The sequence below is a fragment of the Hypanus sabinus genome, chromosome 16 (genome assembly GCF_030144855.1).
Source record: "Hypanus sabinus isolate sHypSab1 chromosome 16, sHypSab1.hap1, whole genome shotgun sequence".
Classification (NCBI taxonomy): Eukaryota; Metazoa; Chordata; class Chondrichthyes; order Myliobatiformes; family Dasyatidae; genus Hypanus; species Hypanus sabinus.
The window spans coordinates 68,422,935-68,441,444 of NC_082721.1; the positions used below are offsets into that span (position 1 = coordinate 68,422,935).

At 48.5% G+C, this 18,510-nt stretch overlaps 1 protein-coding gene across 4 annotated transcripts in view; it reads left to right on the forward strand.

Annotated features, from left to right (window-relative positions):
- Nucleotides 1-18,510, forward strand: part of notch3 (notch receptor 3) — a 211,736-nt gene that overhangs the window by 91,447 nt on the left and 101,779 nt on the right. For all 4 annotated transcript variants that reach the window (XM_059992029.1, XM_059992030.1, XM_059992031.1 and 1 more), the window contains exons 3-5: nucleotides 6,667-6,809; nucleotides 10,404-10,739; nucleotides 17,529-17,651. In XM_059992029.1, the coding sequence (XP_059848012.1) occupies nucleotides 6,667-6,809; nucleotides 10,404-10,739; nucleotides 17,529-17,651 (602 nt within the window). The remainder of the gene's footprint in view (nucleotides 1-6,666; nucleotides 6,810-10,403; nucleotides 10,740-17,528; nucleotides 17,652-18,510) is intronic.

The following is an 18,510-nucleotide window of genomic DNA, read 5'->3' on the forward strand; positions in this document are numbered from 1 at the left end:
CGTTGTTTCTGACAGGCAGGGGAGGGAGTGGGAGCTGAGGGCGTGTTTTGTGGGAGGGTGATACGGTTTGGAGGGGCCAGGCACCCGCTGGGCCTCAGAGGGAGGGCTGTGTAATATCTCATTATCCGAGCTCTGCTTACGATGACTGGATTTGCCCATTTCCGCAGCACTGGAGACAGCAGCTTATGGAATGCAGCCTCTGAACTTTAAGGTTTGAAGAACAGAGCTTGAGGCCTAAATCAGCCTCTTTGTGTGGCAGGTGACCCTCTGACCCCCTTTCTCTCCCCACAATGCCGTGTTTTAGTCTTAATTCTTGTGTCCATTAAGAGAAAACAAAAGGAGGCAAAATGACCACCACAGAACAACAATGGGGGCAACTCCTTCTGCCCCGTTGTTAATCATTTTAAATCATTTTTCACATCTTACTCTCGACGTGTATCAATGGCTTTTTCTTTGCGCTGAATTCTTCTCCTCCTCTCCCGCCATAAAAATGTAAACTCTTTCTAGCGTGCCAGCTTGTGAATGAATGGTGGGGAGGCAGAGGTTAGTGCAGCTCCCCTGACACCCGCAGACCTAGATCGCAAGTCTCCACGGCCACACTGACCCCTTCAGGCCGGGCCGTCTTTCTTCCCCCCAACATACAGGTCAGCCCTTGGCCTTTCCCCAACTCGTGGTGAGTGCCCCCTCTCCCAAGTAGCCTGCAGAAGCTGCCCCTACACGTCAGTGGGAAGACGCTTTGCTGTGGAGTTATGGAGTAATACAGCACCGGAAAAAGGGCCTTTCCAAGCTGACCCTGCTAGTCCCAGTTACCTGCCTTCACCCCGCAATCTTCCAGACTCCTCCCCTCCATGTACCTACCCAAATGCCTCTTGAATTTTCCAAGTGTACTCGCCTCGATCTCTCCCCCGGCAGCTCACTCTAAGCACTTACTATCCTCCGTTTAAGGAAGTGGCCCCTCAGGGCTCCAAGGATCTCTCCCCTGTTATCTTGTATATGTGCTCTCTCGTTGTCGGCTCCCCAGTGCTGGAGAAAACAGGTAAAACAATATGGCACAGGAACAGGCCCTTCAGCCCAAAATGTCTGTATTGAGCCTCATGCCAAGTTAAACGAATCCCTTGTCCCTGCACTTGATCCATATCCCCCTCCCGTACGTATTCATGTTCCTATCTAAAAGCCTCTTGACAGCCCGTTCCTTGTACTTATCACTCTTTGCATGAAAAAGTCCCCAAACTCACCTTAAAGTCATGCCGTCTTGTACTTGCCATTTCTACCCTGGGAGAAATATTCTGGCTGCCCATCCAGAATTTTACAATTTTATTAACTATTATCGGGTCTCTTGAGGAAGGCTCTCAGCCCAAGATGTCGATTGTACTCCTGTCCATGGGTGCTGCCTGGCCTGCTGAGTTCCTCCAGCACTCTGTGTGTACCAATCAGGTCCCCTTTCGGCTTTCGACTCTCTGGAGAAAACAGCCCTAGACTGTCCTATCTTTCCTTTTCGCTAGCCTCCTCCAATCCGTGTCAATCCTTTCTGAACCCTCTCCAATGCCTCCACTTCCTTCATGTCATGAGGCGACCAGAATTTCAGGCAATGCTGTAGGTGTGGTCTAACCAAGGTTTTATACGGCTGCAATATCACCTCCTAACCTTCATACTCTCTGCCCCTAACAACGAAGGTAAGGATTCACCGTTCTTAAAGTCAACCTTCAGACCGTACAATGGGAGGGCCTTGAGGCGGTGCCCTTTTTTTGAAGTTCAAAGTTCACAGTAAATTTGCTATCAAAGTACATATATGTCACCATATGCAACCCTGAGGTTCATTTCCTTGGAGGTATGTAGAGGAAATTAAGGAAATACAGTAGAATTTATGAAAACTATACGTACAGTAAGTTGAGATTGACAATGTGCAAAAGAAGACAAATTATGTAAACAAACAAACAAATAAATAAAACTGAGAATGTGAGTCCTTGAAAGTGAGTCTGTAAGTTGGATTCAGTTCAGAGTTGAGGCAATGGAAGTTATCCACACTGGCTGAAAGTTGTAGGGTAACAGCTGTTCCTAACCCTGATGATGTGGTATCGAAGGCTCCTGCATCTCCTGCCCGATGGCAGCAGTGAGAAGAGAGCATGGCCTGGTTGGTGAGGGTCTTTGATAATAGATGCTGCTTTCTTGTGGCAGCTCCCTGTAAATGTGCTCAGTGGTGGGGAGGGCAGTTCCTCCTGGGCTGTGCACGCAGATACTTGGAGTGCAGACAGATGAGACTTACTGGGCAACACAGTCTCATTTCTCATCTCACCATTCCCTACCTCGGGGGTTTGGCTCATTGGGCTGGGAAGTGCCTGTTCTGCTCTGTATCTCTGAATAAAAATCGTTGGCCCTGCTGCTGGTGGCCATGCCTTTAGCTGCCTCAACCACCTCTGGCAGCTTCTTCCTAAACTTCTCCAACTTTACTTCAAACTCTGTCTCACCAACGAAAATTGTCCACCTACAGGAATGCACTGTACAAACGTCTGCCTAGTCTTTTTTAACTTGGAAAATTTCATTTCACAAAACATTTCCCAAGGGTGTAGCTTGGAGGATGTTTTAGTAAAATGCATTTCCGGGGAGGCTGGACAAGTCGTAAAGGAAAAAGGGACAGTTGGGTTTATTATTGTTGCACGTACCGTGATACGCTGGAGAGCTTTTACTCGTGCGTCATCTGAGATACAAGTTCGTTTCAAGAATTAAGTTTATTTATCATGTATACAGTGAAATGTTTGTGTTAGTGACCAACACATCCGAGAGGCAGCCCACCCACAAGTGTCACATTCTGGCACCCCACAAAGCTCGGCAGAACAACACAGAACGCATCAAACAACATCCCGACAGATCATGCCATGTATAATTCCAGCAAGACAGTAAAAAAGATGACAGAATACAGTAAACACGAGGAAATCTGCAGATGCTGGAAATTCATGCAACACACACAAAATGCTGGTGGAACACAGCAGGACAGGCAGCATCTACAGGGAGAAGCACTGTCGACGTTTCGGGCCGAGACCCTTCGGTGCGAGAGTTACAGAGAAAGTTCAAGTTTATTGTTGCTCAGCGATACACAAGTATACAGCTAAACGAAACATTGTTCCTCTGGGACGACACAAACACAGCACATGTAGTCAGTCGGTAGACAAATGAAGTACAAGGGCTACAGAGCGTTGGAACTGGGAGGTCAAGGTCTCTCAAGGGTTGGATGACAGCGGAATAGTGGCTGCCCTCGAGTTGTGTGGTACATATTAGAAGGTATGCTGATAGATTCACCTGAGGCATAGGAGCAGAATTAGGCCAATTGGCCCATGGAGTTTGCTCCACCATTCCATCATGGCTGATTTATTAATCCTCTCAACTCCATTCTCTAGCCTTCTCTCCATAACCTTTGGTGCCCTTGCTGATTAAGAATAGATCAACCTCCGCCTTAAGGATACCCAAGGATTCAGCCTCCCCAGCTGTCTGTGGCACCACCCTCTTGCTAAAGAAATTCCTCCTCAAATTCTGTCCTATGCTGAGGCTGTGCCCTCTGGTCCTAGAACCCCCCCCCCCCAACATCCTCTCAATGTCCAGCCTTTCGAGTATGTCCAAGATTCGAGTAGAGGATTTGAGTACAGGAGCAGGGAGGTTCTGCTGCAGTTGTACAAGACCTTGGTGAGACCACACCTGGAGTATTGTGTGCAGTTTTGGTCCCCTAATCTGAGGAAAGACATTCTTGCCATAGAGGGAGTACAAAGAAGGTTCACCAGATTGATTCCTGGGATGGCAGGACTTTCATATGAAGAAAGACTGGATCAACTAGGCTTATATTGCTGGAATTTAGAAGACTGAGGGGGGATCTTGTTGAAACATATAAAATTCTAAAGGGATTGGACAGGCTAGATGCAGGAAGGTTGTTTCTGATGTTGGGGAAGTCCAGAACAAGGGGTCACAGTTTAAGGATAAAGGGGAAGCCTTTTAGGACCAAGTTTTACACAGAGAGTGGTGAATCTGTGGAATTCTCTGCTACAGGAAACAGTTGAGGCTGGTTCATTGGCTAAATTTAAGAGGGAGTTAGATATGGCCCTTGTGGCTAAAGGGATCAGGGGGTATGGAGAGAAAGCAGGTACAGGGTTCTGAGTTGGATGATCAGCCATGATCATACTGAATGGTGGTGCAGGCTTAAAGGGCCGAATGGCCTACTCCTGCACCTATTTTCTATGTTTCTATGCTTCAATATTTGACAGGTTTCAATTGAGATCCCCCTTCGTTCTTCCAGACTCCAGTTTCAATGGGGTGAATCCAGTTGCGGACGGTTGGAAACCATTGAACAGTGAGCAGCCGCAAAAATGAAATGAGACAGGAGCACACACGAGGGAAGCCTGGCAGACCATTGCTGGCATGGCTAGGATGGGCTGAATAGCCTGTGGCATCCTATGTTTTGAGGAAGGCTTCTGTTGACCCTAGTTCTACTCGTCAAGCAAGTTACTAAGTTAGCTTGTTTCAGACTGGGGCAGAACCTGGCTCTGAGCCCAAACAAGGGAGGAAGTTTTTCTCGAGCAATGAAGAGTTTTGGGATAATTCTTCCCGAACTGTATGGTTTGGCATTCCATGTTTAACGTGATGGGAAGATCGTTGCTGGTTTCTCTGGGTGATGACCTCCGTAATAGAAACGATTCTGGCGATTGACGTATGAGAGGACGTGGGATTCTTTGTCATTGACGCATCTGCCCAGAGTCCAGCAGACAAGTGCCATTGGAAGGCAGGTATGACAGCACCTCTGGTTTCTTAGGAGTTTGTGAAGACTTGATAGTTCGAGGGGCCTTTCTGCTCCAGTGCGTTATGGTCTTGTGAACCTCGGAGCTTTGCAGTTCAGATTTCAGCTCCAATGCCGCCTGCGCCCCTCCCCGTGAACACAGTGTTCCCCCCAGCTGCTCCGGTTCCCTTCCACATTCAGAAGATATGCGGGTTAGGTTATTTGCCCTGTGATTAGGCCAGGGTGGGTTGCTGGGTTGGGCCGGAAGGGCCTATTTCACGCGGTATCTCTAAATAAAGTAAACGAAATGCTTCGCGCCCGCCAAGATGGTGTTCAGTGACTGACATCTCATTATTGAACCAACGCGGGTAACCTCATTCACCACTACTTGAACAGATCCTTCCCCTGCAAGCTCACATTTTCTGGCCTTTCCCTGCGCCGATGGAATGTCTATTGCTGTTGCTGCTGAGCAGCTGCGGGGAACAGCTGGATTATACGCAAAGGCGGCTCTTTAATCCTTGCCTGGCCCACCCTCTGCACGATGTAACAATCCCCCAACCTGCTCGGGGGAATAACCTGCACTTGGTTCATCGTGCGCAAAAGGAGGCTGCTCACAGTGATGCTCCACATTCGAAGGCACACTTGGTCAGTCAGGATCTCCTTGCCTCATCCTCTCCTCAACCCCCTTGGGAACAGGGGTGGTAGCGTGGTTACGGGGAGTGTTGAGGGCCGTGGAGCCCGCCACAAGGGCCAGTGGTGGGGCAGCTGACAGGCCACAGCTGGCTGCACGGACGGCCGGGGACGTGACAGTGTGGGAAAGTGGAGCTGTGCTGAAGTTCGGACAGCTGGACGAGAACAAGCTGTTGGACTGGAGGCCCCAGCCACCAGCCTGAGAACGATGAGCTTGGGCTTGAAGTCTTTCCAGCAATGCTGTCCCTTCATGTTCTCTTACTGCAGCGATGTAACCACTCCAAGGTCTTTCTTTCCTCATTCTTTTCCTTTCGGAAAAGCTTCCGTCGACATTAACCTCTCCCTGCCAGCATTTCGTTTGTGGTGCTTGCATTGAAATTCACAGAGAAGGAACAGGCCTTTTGGTGAAAGCAAGGGAATGTGGATGTTACTGGCATTTATTGCCCAACCTTGGCTGTCCCTGAACGGAGGTGGGGAGGGTGGGGGGCATAGTTAGGAGCCAATCACACTGTGAGTCTGTGGTGCTTTCCTGTCTCGAAGGGCACTGTTGGTGGCAATGCATTTTCACAACAATCGGGCAGCTTCAGGGTTTCCACTGCTAAGGTGAATTTAAGAACAATTAAATCCCCAGATTTAAAAGATTAAAGATTAGTATTATTTGTCACATGCACTCTGAAACGTACTGTACAGTGAAATGTGTGGTTTGTGCCAACGTTCAACACGGTCGGAGTGGCCATGCTTCCTGCAGCAGCGTAGCTTGCCCGCAAGTTACTGACTCCGGCCTCCAGGGCTTTGGGATGCGGGAACAGGGAGGATGTGGAAATTCCTCACAGACGGCGGCAGAAATAGAAACCTTATCACCGCTGCCTTAAAGCATTACACTCCCATGCTGTGTGTTGTGTTTGTGATACAGACCTGTTTGTGATTTCATTTGCGTTCCCTACCCTGTAGAGGACGGGTCGTTGGGGGATATTTAGAGAGGGTGTTTATGCATCTTTTTGAGCGATTTGGGATTTGGTGGCTGTGGAGAACGGACATAGAAGATGAGGCCTCGTGCTGATCAACCATGATCAGATAAAATAGGTCAGGCTCGAAGGGCCAAATGGCCTACTCCTATTTTACTTTTCTTGTTATTGTATATAATCTGGCTTTTCATGACTTTGTTACTTAAAAGGAACACGGAAGGAGCTAAGGCCTCCTCTTTTTCTCGGTTTGTGCAGGTGTCGGCCCGGTTACCTTGGGGATCTGTGCCAGTTTCCTGATCCGTGTCAAAGGTCGCCATGTTTAAACCGAGGAATATGCTCCAGTGTGGTGGTGGACGGCTCGGCACAATACTCCTGCAGCTGCACGCGAGGGTTCCGAGGTAAGCCGCTGCCGCGACGGCGATGCCGTTAACGGTAAAGCTGTTGCAGAGGCAGAACACTGACGCGTCAATGCTCCTGCACGTGAAGCGGGCCCAGTCTCAAGTTGGAGAGGGGGGCAGCACTTCAAACTGTTCGTGATTGTTTATGAGTACTGGTGATTGTAGGGGAACAATAACTGGCCGATGTTCACCGCCCAGGAGAGCAAAGTGATGGAAGGTATCAGGGCTGGACAAGTTAGGCTCTGCCAGTGAATAGGGCAAAGAAACTCGCTAAGCATCGATCGTGCTTTGACTTTTCTCTCCTCCTGCTCTGCCTTCCCCAACTTTCCATTTCCTTTCTGCCCCAGCAAGGATGGGGAACTTGCACCCTGTCCTTTCCTGGGCAGAATACCTCCGTCACAAAAGGTTCTGCAGATGCAGGAAATCCAGAGTAACACTCCAAGTGCTGGAGGAACTCAGCAGGTCAAGTAGCATCCGTGGAGAGGAATAAAGCGTCGACGTTTCGGGCTGTTTACGAAGGATCTAGGCCCTCCGCAGCTGCTGCCTCACTCGCTGAGATGCCTCTGTGTGACTTGCAGCAGATCGCATTGCCACTAACTAAACCTCACAAGCCCCCCTCTAACTCTGCACCTCCGCCAGCCCTCTACAACTCTGTAATCCTGACACACCAGCAGCTGCTACGTTTTCCGCTGCCCAGATCTTAACCTCTCTAATTATTCTCAACTGCTCCCTTCTATCAATTTGCTTGTTAGGTCCCGTGTCGAATTGTAGATATGTTGCAAACAGAAACAGGCCCAAAATTTCCGTACCAACCATCATTACTTACCTATGCTAATCTCCTTTCAAAGTACAAGGTAAATTTGTTATCAAAGTACATATATGTGACCATTGCAGCCCTGAGATTAATTTTCTTTTGGGGATACTGAATAAATCCATAATGGAATAATAATCTTAATAGAAAGACTGCACCAACTCTAGTGTTCAACCAATGGGGAAAAGACAACAATCTGCAAAAATAAAAAGAAGGGAACAATAATAATAAATAAATAAGCAATATATATTGAGAACATGAGATGAAAAGTCTTTGAAAGTGAGTCCAAAGATTGGTGAAACACTTCAGCGATGGGACGAGTGAAGTTGAGTAAAGTTTGCTTCAAGAGCCTGATGGTTGAGTGTTCCTGAAACTGGTGGTGTGAGTCCTGAGACTCCTGTACCACCTTCCTGAAGGCAGCAGTGAGAAGAGAACATGCCTTGGGTGTGGGAGGTCCCCGATGGTGGATGTTGCTTTCCCGCCACCAGGTTTCTTTCATGAGATGTGCTCAGCTGAGAACCTGAGGGCAACATCGCCACATCAGAGGGAAATGAGGGATTGTTGTGTGCTGTGTCTGAGTGAGACGTGGCTCCCCCCCCCAGCACACGGTCAGACTTGTGAGACTTCCCACAGCCTTATGTACCCCGGGCTTTCAGCTGCTCTGTCAGATGCTGCTTTAGTGCTGAGGGGGTTACTGCCTCCATCACCTTCTCAGGCAGCGTGTTCCAATTGCAGCCACCCTTCCACTCTCCTCCTCTTCACCCCTTGGCTTTGCAGGCTTCCGTGATCGGGAAATGGTCCTCACTCTTCGCCTTATCCACGCCCCTCACCAGTTTGTATATCTCAGCAACAAGGGAAACAAACCCAGTCTCTCCTCCTGATACCAGCATCCCATTCCAGGCCACGTTCTGGTAAATTCCTGCTGTGCCATCTGCAGTCCTTTTGGTAGTGGGGTGGTGGTTAACTGTCCTAAAGTACCCCTTTATCCGGTGCAGGAATTGGTAATACGGGGGAGTCATTTTTAAAGCAATTCAAGGCAAGTACAGTGGTGGGTGCCAGGTAGGTTTTGTTACACTGGGAGTGGTGGGTGTGTAGAACACACTGCCAGGGGTGGTGAACGAGACAGGTACATTTTAGTTTAAGAGACTTTTTGATAGGAGAATGGAAGGCTATGTGTGAGGAAAGGGTTAGATTGATCTTGGAGAAAGTTAAAATGTCGGCACAGCATGGGCCTGTATTGTGCTGTGTTGTTCTATGTTGAATGGTGTCGTGCAGAGTAAACCATAATCTGTCTTAAAACCACTGTGGTTAGGTGTGGTTGTGGTAACCCTGCGGACCACGGGGATCCGGATCGGACTATCGTCTCTGCTGTGCTGGCCAATTGCCACTGGACAGGAAGTAGCCACTGCGCTTTGTGTGGGTTCCCGTTGCTCACTGCCATCTGGTGGTGATGGTTGGGAAGTACAGGCAGCCCCGCAGTCAAAGAATCGTACGGCTTTAGACGTGACGGAGTGACTGACCACTTGGCCTATTGTATCTGTACCAGTTGAAGAGAGCCCCACAGTCCAGTCCCCCGCTTCAAGCACCAGGTCCGGAGCCCTGCATGGTCGTGGGGCTTTGAGTATGCATCTGTCGAGCAGATCCTCGGGTCGAGTGCTGAGAGCATGGGTATGTAGGGATTCATGTAATTGGGTGCTTGATGGTGCAGTCTCAGGGCACGTTTCCTTGCTGAATGACTCTGTGACATCCAAACGCCTCTGGCCCCCTATCAAATTTGCCCCATAAGGGCAGCACCTTGAGTGAGGTGACACGCAAAAAAGCTGGAGGAACTCAGCAGGTCAGGCTGCATCTATGGAGAGGAAGGAACAGCTTCGCATTCGGGTTTACCCATCACGTGGAAACGTACAGCGAAGAGTGTCATTGGCATTGACAACCAAAATGCCCAAGAATGGTCCGGGGCAGCCCACAAGTGTCACCACACATTCCGGCTCCAACAGTTGATGTTTCAGGAGAAGGTCCTGCATCTGGACATCTGTTCTGCACCCAGATGAAGCGGCTTGATTTAAAACATCACCTATCCATTTCCTTCCTGAGATAGTGCATAACACACTGTGTCTCCAAGTATTCCTTCGTTTCAATAAGCTCTACTCGGGTGCAGATATCAATTATAACTGATGTTTCAATAACAAACTCCATCATCTTCATCAGGGATGATGCCCGGGCATGTCTAGGGCTGCAAATACCACTAGACCTGATGAAGAAGATAGAATTGGTCATTATAATCGACACTTGTACCCAGCTGGAAGCCCGAGAAGAGTTTATTTGTCACATACGCTGGGAAAGCACTAGATCCTTTTTTGTGTTCTACTCGCGATTCTAGTATCTGCATTCCCTGGTATGCCATTTAACTGAGCTGTTCTAGCATTCAAAAAGAGATTATTTTAAAGGGGTGGCACGAAAGTGTAGGGGTTAGCAGAACACCCACCTCCCCAGGTTCAATTCCCACCGTGGAGTGTGCCCATTCCCTCCATGACCATGTGTGATTCCCCTGGATGCTCTGGTGTCTTCCCACATTGCCAAGACGTATGGGATAGTAGATTGGTTAGTCACATGGCGCGAATGGAAAGCGTGGTCTCCTTGTGTGGGTTGGGCTTGTTACTGTGCTGTATCTCTAAATAAAAAGTAGAAGAGTATTGATGGGGTTTTCCAGGTATTGCTGTGTACATAGGACTTCTGCGTTCCTCGCTGACGAGCTGTGATGCCTTCTTTTCTTGCCCGCTCAGGAGTGAACTGCTCGCAGGTCGATGCCTGCGCCACAAATCCTTGTGCCAACGGAGCCCGCTGCACCAATTGGAACAACCGCTATAACTGTACCTGCACCCCCGGCTTCTCCGGCAAGCACTGCCGAACGGACATCGACGAGTGCAAGACACCGAAGCTCTGCAGGAACGGAGGGACGTGTGTCAATGCCCCCGGCACGTTCCACTGCCAGTGCCTGGCTGGCTTCACCGGGCGCCAATGCGAGAGCGTCTACGTCCCTTGCGCTCCCTCACAATGCCAGAACGGAGGAACCTGCCGGCAGACTGGCGATCTGACCTACGAATGTGCCTGCTTGCCAGGTGAGAGCGTGCGTCGCTTCCCCGGGGGTGGATCGGCACTCGCGAAGTGTTGGGGGATAGCGGCAGGTCGGGCGTGAAGGGGAAGGAACAGTCAGTGTTTGGGGTCGAGACCCTTTTCCCGGACCGGGTGAAGGATCTTGACCCAAAACGTCGACTGTCCATTCCCCTCCATAGGTGCTGAGTTCCTCCAGCACTCTGTGTGTGTTGCTCTGGATTTCTGGTATCTACATTCTGATTAAGATTTATCTAGCACATATACATCAAAATATGTCATTTGGTGAATAATCAATTCTCCCAAGGATGTGCTGGAGGCAGTATGCTCAACAGAGACTGTCTTCGGCCTCCAGACTTACAGAGGTTGTATGTTGAATATAGAATTAGGCCATTTGGCCCATCAGGTTTGTTCCTGCCCCACAGCACTCTTCACTCTACAGGCAGAAACCGAGTTACAAGATTCCATTCCCAGGGACATTTTGTGACCTGGTGTTTTTTTTTTCTGTTGGAAGAAACAAGCAACAGTGCGTGAGGGAAGATCACAGGAGCCGCGGTGACGGGAGAATGAGCACGAACGGGAAGAGCGGCTGGCTGCCAATGAGCTCTGTCAGCTCTGCTCGGCGCAGTCCAGCAACCCCGCCCCCTTGCTGTGGCCCGGGTGGGGAAGCTGAAAGATGCCCACAGCGCCCGGTGAATCCACCCCGATCCATCCCACTGACTTTCCAAACGCTCGGGTGTTTGTAACGTGGAGGAGCCCTCTTCTTTCCCTTAAAAACGCCAGAGTGAATGTGAGTGATTGAAGCCCCTAGTCACCACAATTCTATACAACCCAAATGCCATGGCCCTTCCTATCCAGTATCCTGGAGAGGCTTAATATGTTGTTATTGCCCCAAGATCAGCGTTGGAATAATGGAGGACTAAGTGAAGCTTTTTCTACATTTTCAGTGTGTTTGGCTACAAGGCTGACATACAGTATTCCTGAATTAAAAGAAGGAATTAAAAGTCAGTTGACTTAGTCGGCTGAGATAGAGGCAGATAACTATGGTGGCTCAGCACAACGCTTTACAGTACAGATGGCGCAGGTTCAATTCCCATCGCTGCCTGTCAGGAGTTGGTATGTTCTCCCGGTTACATGCGGGTCTCCAGTTTCTCCCACAGTCCAAAGATGTACCAGTTGGTAGGTTAATTGGTGGTTGTAAATTGTCCTGTGATTTGGCTCGGATTAAATTGGGGTATTGCTGGATGGGGCCTGTTCCCTGCTGTATCTCAATTAAAGAAAATTGGGGACATTTGAGGAGTTTTCAGATAGGCACATGGATGAATGAAAAATGGAAGGCTACGGAGGAAGGAAGGGATAGATTGATTTTGGAGTAGGTTAAAAGGTTGACACAATATTGTGGGCTGAAGGGCCTGGATTGTGCTATACTGTTCTATGCTCTGTTCCAATTACTCTATGGGGTTTGGAGCCTAATTGAAAGGGCTTTAGTGAACCTGAAGGGATTTTAACCACATAGAAACTGGTTCCGTGTTTATCACTACAGAAATTACTTTTTGATTCCCGGCTTAGTTCATTACATGGATTTAAATTCCTTAGCTGCCTGGGTGGGATTTGGACTCGAGCTCTGAGAAACCAGAGCATGCCTTCAGCATAGGTCTCAGTTAGATCCACAGGCCTGGCTTCACTCTGCACAGGTCACTGGTTCAACAACAGAAGGTGTGAGCTAGTGGGAAGATCTTTCTACAGATGTGAGTAAATGGGGACCCATTGCTACATGTGTGAACAATATTAAGAAAGATTCGTTTCACGTGTGGGTACTTGAGCAGGTGAATGATGGAGGAGGTGTGGTTATAGGTGTGAGTGACGGGATGATACAGATGTGAATGAAAGAGGAGGTGTTACAGATGTGAATGAAAGGGTATGACGTTACAGATGTGAATGAAGGGCTATGACGTTACAGATGTAAATGAAGGGGGAGATGATACAGATGTGAATGAAAGAGGAGGTGTTGCAGATGTGAATGAAGGGGTATGACGTTACAGATGTGAATGAAGGGGGAGATGTTACAGATGTGAATGAAAGAGGAGGTGTTGCAGATGTGAATGAAGGGGTATGACGTTACAACTGTGAATGAAGGGGTATGACGTTACAGATGTGAATGAAGGGGTATGATGTTACAGATGTGAATGAAGGGGTATGACGTTACAGATGTGAATGAAGGGGTATGACGTTACAGATGTGAATGAAGGGGTATGACGTTACAACTGTGAATGAAGGAGGAGATGCCGCAGGTTTGAATGGCCATATCTGGAGTAGTGTAGATGTGAGCCAATGGGAAAGTATTTCCGCAAACGTAAGTGCACGTTGCTTTGACACTGAGATGGGTGAACGCTCATGGCGTCCACTGATGTCCACACCTTCCCACTGGGTAATTCCATCTTCCTCTTCCGAGGGTTGCCCCTTGGAGTGCAGGTGCCACTGGGGTGTGAGCTGAGGACCGGAAAGCGGTGATATTGCCCTGACTAGGAGTGGAGAGGAGAGAGTGAGCACAGAGATGGAGGAAATAGATGAGGTGTGATGGAGATGCTTGTTATCTATCTAGTTATTTAGTGCTCCAGTCCAGCGAGCAGCGCCACCGACAACTCACCGGGTAATCCCCAGCCTTATTCACTTACTGAGAGTAGGCCCTTCCAGCCCTCCCCCAATTTAACGCTAGCCTAATCGCGGGATAATTCCCAAAGACCAATTAACCTATTGGGTGGTATGGCTTGGGACTGTGGGAGGAAACCGGAGCACCCGGGGAAACCCATGCAGTCATGGCTACAAGCTCCTTACAGATGGCACCAGGGTTGAACTCTGACACCTCGGACTGTAATAGTGTCGCACTAACCGCTACGTAACCACGGCGCCCGTAATGTTGCGGCAGGAGGGTGCAGAAAGTCTCACACCTCTGAACCACGCAGGAGTTTTATTCCTCATTAGGCAGCGATGGCCTTTAGGAATTTCAGGACTTCATGCCTGAGCAGCTGCCCATGGAGAGATTAAGCGAATCTTCCTGAAAAACTCCTTGAACCTAATCCTGAACCACACCAGTGATTCACAACCAGTCTACATATTATGCATGAGAAGCCGTGCACTTGGCACGATGTCACGTAACAGCAGCCACTTGTTGGTTTTATTTTAATATTTAAAGCTGGGATTCAACTGAGGTCAATGAATGAAATTGACAGATTAAAGCAGCCAGAAATGCGGACACAACAGGAAGACGAGGCCGTTTGGGGCCTGCTTGGTTTCCTAAATGTTCTTTTAGCTTCTTCTGGGGAAAACCAGGGTGCCACAAGCCAGTGCAAAAAGGCCACAGATACCAGGCTGGCAAAAACCAAGCCAAAGAGATCAGGCGGATGTGGCAACGCTGTGGTGTCAAAACAAGAAACGCAACCAAAGTCAAGATATTGCTGGTATTCAAGGTCATGAGTTCATATTGGTTTTGCTTTTCTTGTAATTTATTTTTAAGTAAAAGAAAATGACTATTTGGCAATTAGTCATTGCTTCCTGAATAACTAAGGGGGACGTTCATGTCAGATGTCGGATTCTTTCCATGCTCACAGGTCTCGGGAGGAAATGATTTTCTATGGAGCAGGAAACAGTTGGAAGTATTTCACATCAATTGCAATAAATGAGGCCAGAAGGGCGCCTCGCGCAGTGAGGGGAACCACAAAGGCACAGGGTCGATGGTACTCCGGGAGCATTTTACTGTGCCACCGGGCGGTTTCTTTTTAAGGAGCTTGGACATTCTCCCTGGTTTCCTCTGGGCGCTCTAGTTTCCTCCCACATCCCCAAACTGTGCAGATTGGCAAGTTAAGTGGCTTCTGTAAACTGACCCTCATGTAGGTGAGTAGTAGAATCTGGGCAAGAGTTAATGGGAATGTGAAGGAGGATAAAGTGGATGCCTGATGGCTAGCATGGGCTTGATAGGCAGAAGGGCCTGTTTCCTGGCTGCTTCCCCAGTTCTCCACTAGGGAAAAATGACAGAAGCTAATGAACTTAATAAGCCATGTCTTTGGGAGGAGGGAGGGAATTGACTGATCGGGGTCAGGGTCTAATGGCATGAAGTGTAAGATGGCCGGGGACCTGCACTTCTGCAGCCTTCCTCCTCATTCACTGCCATTGTGATGTGTCGTCATCTTCCACCAGCTCCACTACTGAGGTCTTGGTTGGAACGCTCTTTGTCTGGAATTCCCTTGAGCCTACTGCCGTGGTGACCCAACCAGGAGCAAAGCTCCCAATGGGATCACTCTTGGGATCTCCCAGGCCTCTCCACCATGACAAGGTGATGACCCTTGGGAAAGAATCACTTTTACCGAGGATCGATGTGGACCTGGACGACAACCCAATACCATTTCCCATTAGAATCAAGAGCAAGTGTTTAGCACAGAGCTAGCATTCCCCCCCCCCCCCCCCCACCATTTTTGAACGAAGATAGATAGAGAACGAAGTGGGCCCTTCTGGCCCTTTGAGCTGCAGCAACTCAACAACCCCTAACCTAATCACGGGACCGTTTACAATGACCAATTGCCTACCAATCGCTATGTCTGTGGGAAGAAACTGAAGCACCCCCTTCCAGACAGTGGTGGGCATTGAACCTGGGTCGCTGGTGCTGGAAAGCATTGTGTTAAACACTGAGCTACTGTGCTGCCCCAGGTAATTCCTGCTGGGTGAAACGGCTGAAGGAGATGGCGGTCATCATGGTCATTGTCAATGTAGTAATGATTCAATCCACAGGGTCCTGACCTTCTTGAAGGAGAGCTCACTCTGTTGGTATTCAGTAAAGTACCCTTCCTACCCCACGTCAAAGCGTGACGGCATTGCAAACCACTTCTTTTGGGAGTTGAGGTTGTCCAGGGGAATGTTGCAGTGCCCAGTCTTTTGGAGATTCAGGTTAATTTGTTTATCACATATACAAATGTGGCGTCTGCACTAACAGACACAACCTCAGGGTGTGCTGGGAGCAAATACACATTCTGGCGACGATATAGCAAACCCAGCATGCTCAGCAGAACAACACAGAACACAACGAGCTCCGAGACACCAGCAGGAAAACGAGCCCCATTCCTCCCTCCAGAGCCCGTCTCGTAACCCAGGACAGGCCCGCGGTGGACCCGGCGATTCACGGACATTGGTCCCTTCACTTCCCCAGAGTCAGGGCTTTGGCTGTCGGGCCTCGACTCCAATTGACCTTTGGGCTTTGTGTTGACCCCAGGACTCGCTGATGTCGGGACTTCGAGTGATCGCCCTGAACTCCAGGCCTCGAGCTCTGGTCTTGCTGAAGACCAGACTCCGACCACAAGTCCTTGACCTCTAGTCTCACCGGCTCACCTATCTGTGGGGCCACTTCTCTCATGCCTGTAACCCCAGATGTTTGTTTATTTATACTTGTGAATTTTCTAGCTGTATCACCACAATATTATCAAAGGTGCTGTTTTGGGAACCATTCTACTCTGCTGACACTCAGTTGCCTGGACATAATCTCAACCATAGTGGACTGAAGGTGAATTCCTCAACCCCACTGTCGTGCCACTCCCCTGTATGTGGTGTGGAACAGTGATTCACTGGCACCTGTCCGGGCTTCTTGTACTGCAGGACGCTTAGGGGCTGAGTTGGATAGGGAACCAATGACAGGGTGTATCATCACAGGGTGGTCAAGTAGGTGGCAATGGTACATTCTTTTAAAAGTATGTTGTTACTATTAATGTACTGTTGAAGAATGCAGAAGTTTTAATGTTTTTTTGGTATATGTTTTTTATTATGAATTGCAAACCTACACAGTGTTCTCTGAATAGTTATATAGAAGCACTTTATACAATCAATGTAGATTTAAAAAGATACTTTGCAATGCAAATTGGTGGGCTTTGTAACACCGCTCACTCACAGCCTTCAGAATCCAGCATTAAAGAAAGATGCTGGAACAGGCCATGCAGCACCCCATCACTACTTCATGGTTCAGTGGGATCATGGCTGGCCCTGTGCCTTAATTCACTTTTCTGCCTGTTCCCCATGTTGCCCAAACATTGCCTTGAATATATTCAATGTCAGCTCTGTGGAGGTTGAGAATCCCAAAGTTTTTCAACTCTCTGTAAAGAAATTTGATCCTTGGCTTAATTTAGTCGAAGTTCTAGATTCTCCCGTGAGGTTGGGGGAAGGGAAAGAATATTCTGTCCTAACATCCTACTCCAGTCAATCCCCCGCTCAGTCATACATTCAATAAAATCACCTTTCAGTTTTCTAAAGCCCAATATGTAGGCCTGCGTAGGCAGGTAGCACCAGGATAACAGGAGCCACCTGCCACTTCTTTCCAACTCGTCACCTGCAGCCTATTTAAACCCAGCTCTCATCCACAGTCCTTGGCCACCTATTCAATCAGTCACTGCTAGCCTTCAGTTACCCGGTTGCCTTGTCATTAAGTATCTGGTCTCTCTTGTTTTGTGGCTCGTTGCTTTGCAGTTTATTTTTAAAGTGCTAAATTGTCTCCGCTTGCTCCGTGTTTGGGTCAAGCCTCCTCCACATTTCCTGACACTGTGAGTGTGGCCCCAGCATGCCCAACCTCACTTTGTAAGATGGCTTCTTCGCTCAAGAGAATCAACCTGTTGAATCTTCTCTAACTTGCCTCCACTGCAAGTTGTATTGAAAGTCCAGGCTGCACAGAGTGCCCCAGGTGTGTGCTCACCTGCATGGAACTCCCGTTCAGTTTATTATTCCAGAAGCTTAATCCTTGTTTTCTTTCTTTCTTTCCTCATTAGGTTTTGAGGGGCAGAATTGTGAGATCAACATTGACGATTGCCCCAAGCACAACTGTGGGCATGGCGGAACCTGCATTGACGGGGTAAACACCTACAATTGCCAGTGTACACCTGAGTGGACAGGTATGTCAGCATTAGCAAGAATCACATTAGCAGGGCAGGTAAGATACCATAAACACCAATGGAAGGAGGAAGGACGTATTTATGTTTCGGGAATTCTTTTGTCTAATTCCTCATGAGACATTAATGGTCATATCAGCATTTATTGTCGATCTCTAATCATCTTTGAAAGGAGGATATGGTTACTGTACATTCAGTGGCTTCTTTGTTAGATACCCCCTGTAGCTAATAAAGTGCCCACTGAGTGTACAGCGTTGTGCAACAGTCTTAAGCAAAGTCTTAAGTCAAAGTCAAAAGTCTTAAGTCTTAAGCTAGGGCGCCTAAGACTTTTGGGCAGAACTGTATTTGTCAACGTGGAATGGAGAGTGAGTTTGTAAATCTGGCGGGAGCAAAGGATGTCGGGAACATCGAGGGTGGAGTGTCACGGAAGGGGTGTGGGACGGGTGGCAGAGAAGGAGGTGGCATGTGTGCAGGCACACCCAACCCTGAGACACCAGGCAAGGTCACTTGATTCCAAACAACTGGTTTATTGATCATTACAGAATGTCTCTCTGGTGCTTCCCACTCCATCCCCTCTCCCTACCCCTTTTCCCAGCCATGATTCCCCTCTCCCACTCTCAGTTTACAGCAGATCATCACTCTATCAGAATCATCACTCACATATGCCATGGAATTAGTCTTTTTTGCAGCAGCAGTGTAGCGCAATGCAGAAACTTACTGCAGTACTGTGCAAAAGTCTTAGGCACCCTTGCTTTGTGTATGTCTGTGTATATTTAATTTAAGATTTTTGTGTCGAACTGTGTGTTTGTTATCTTCTGCCGCTGTAGTCCATTCACTTCAAGATTTGGCGTGTTTTTTTTCT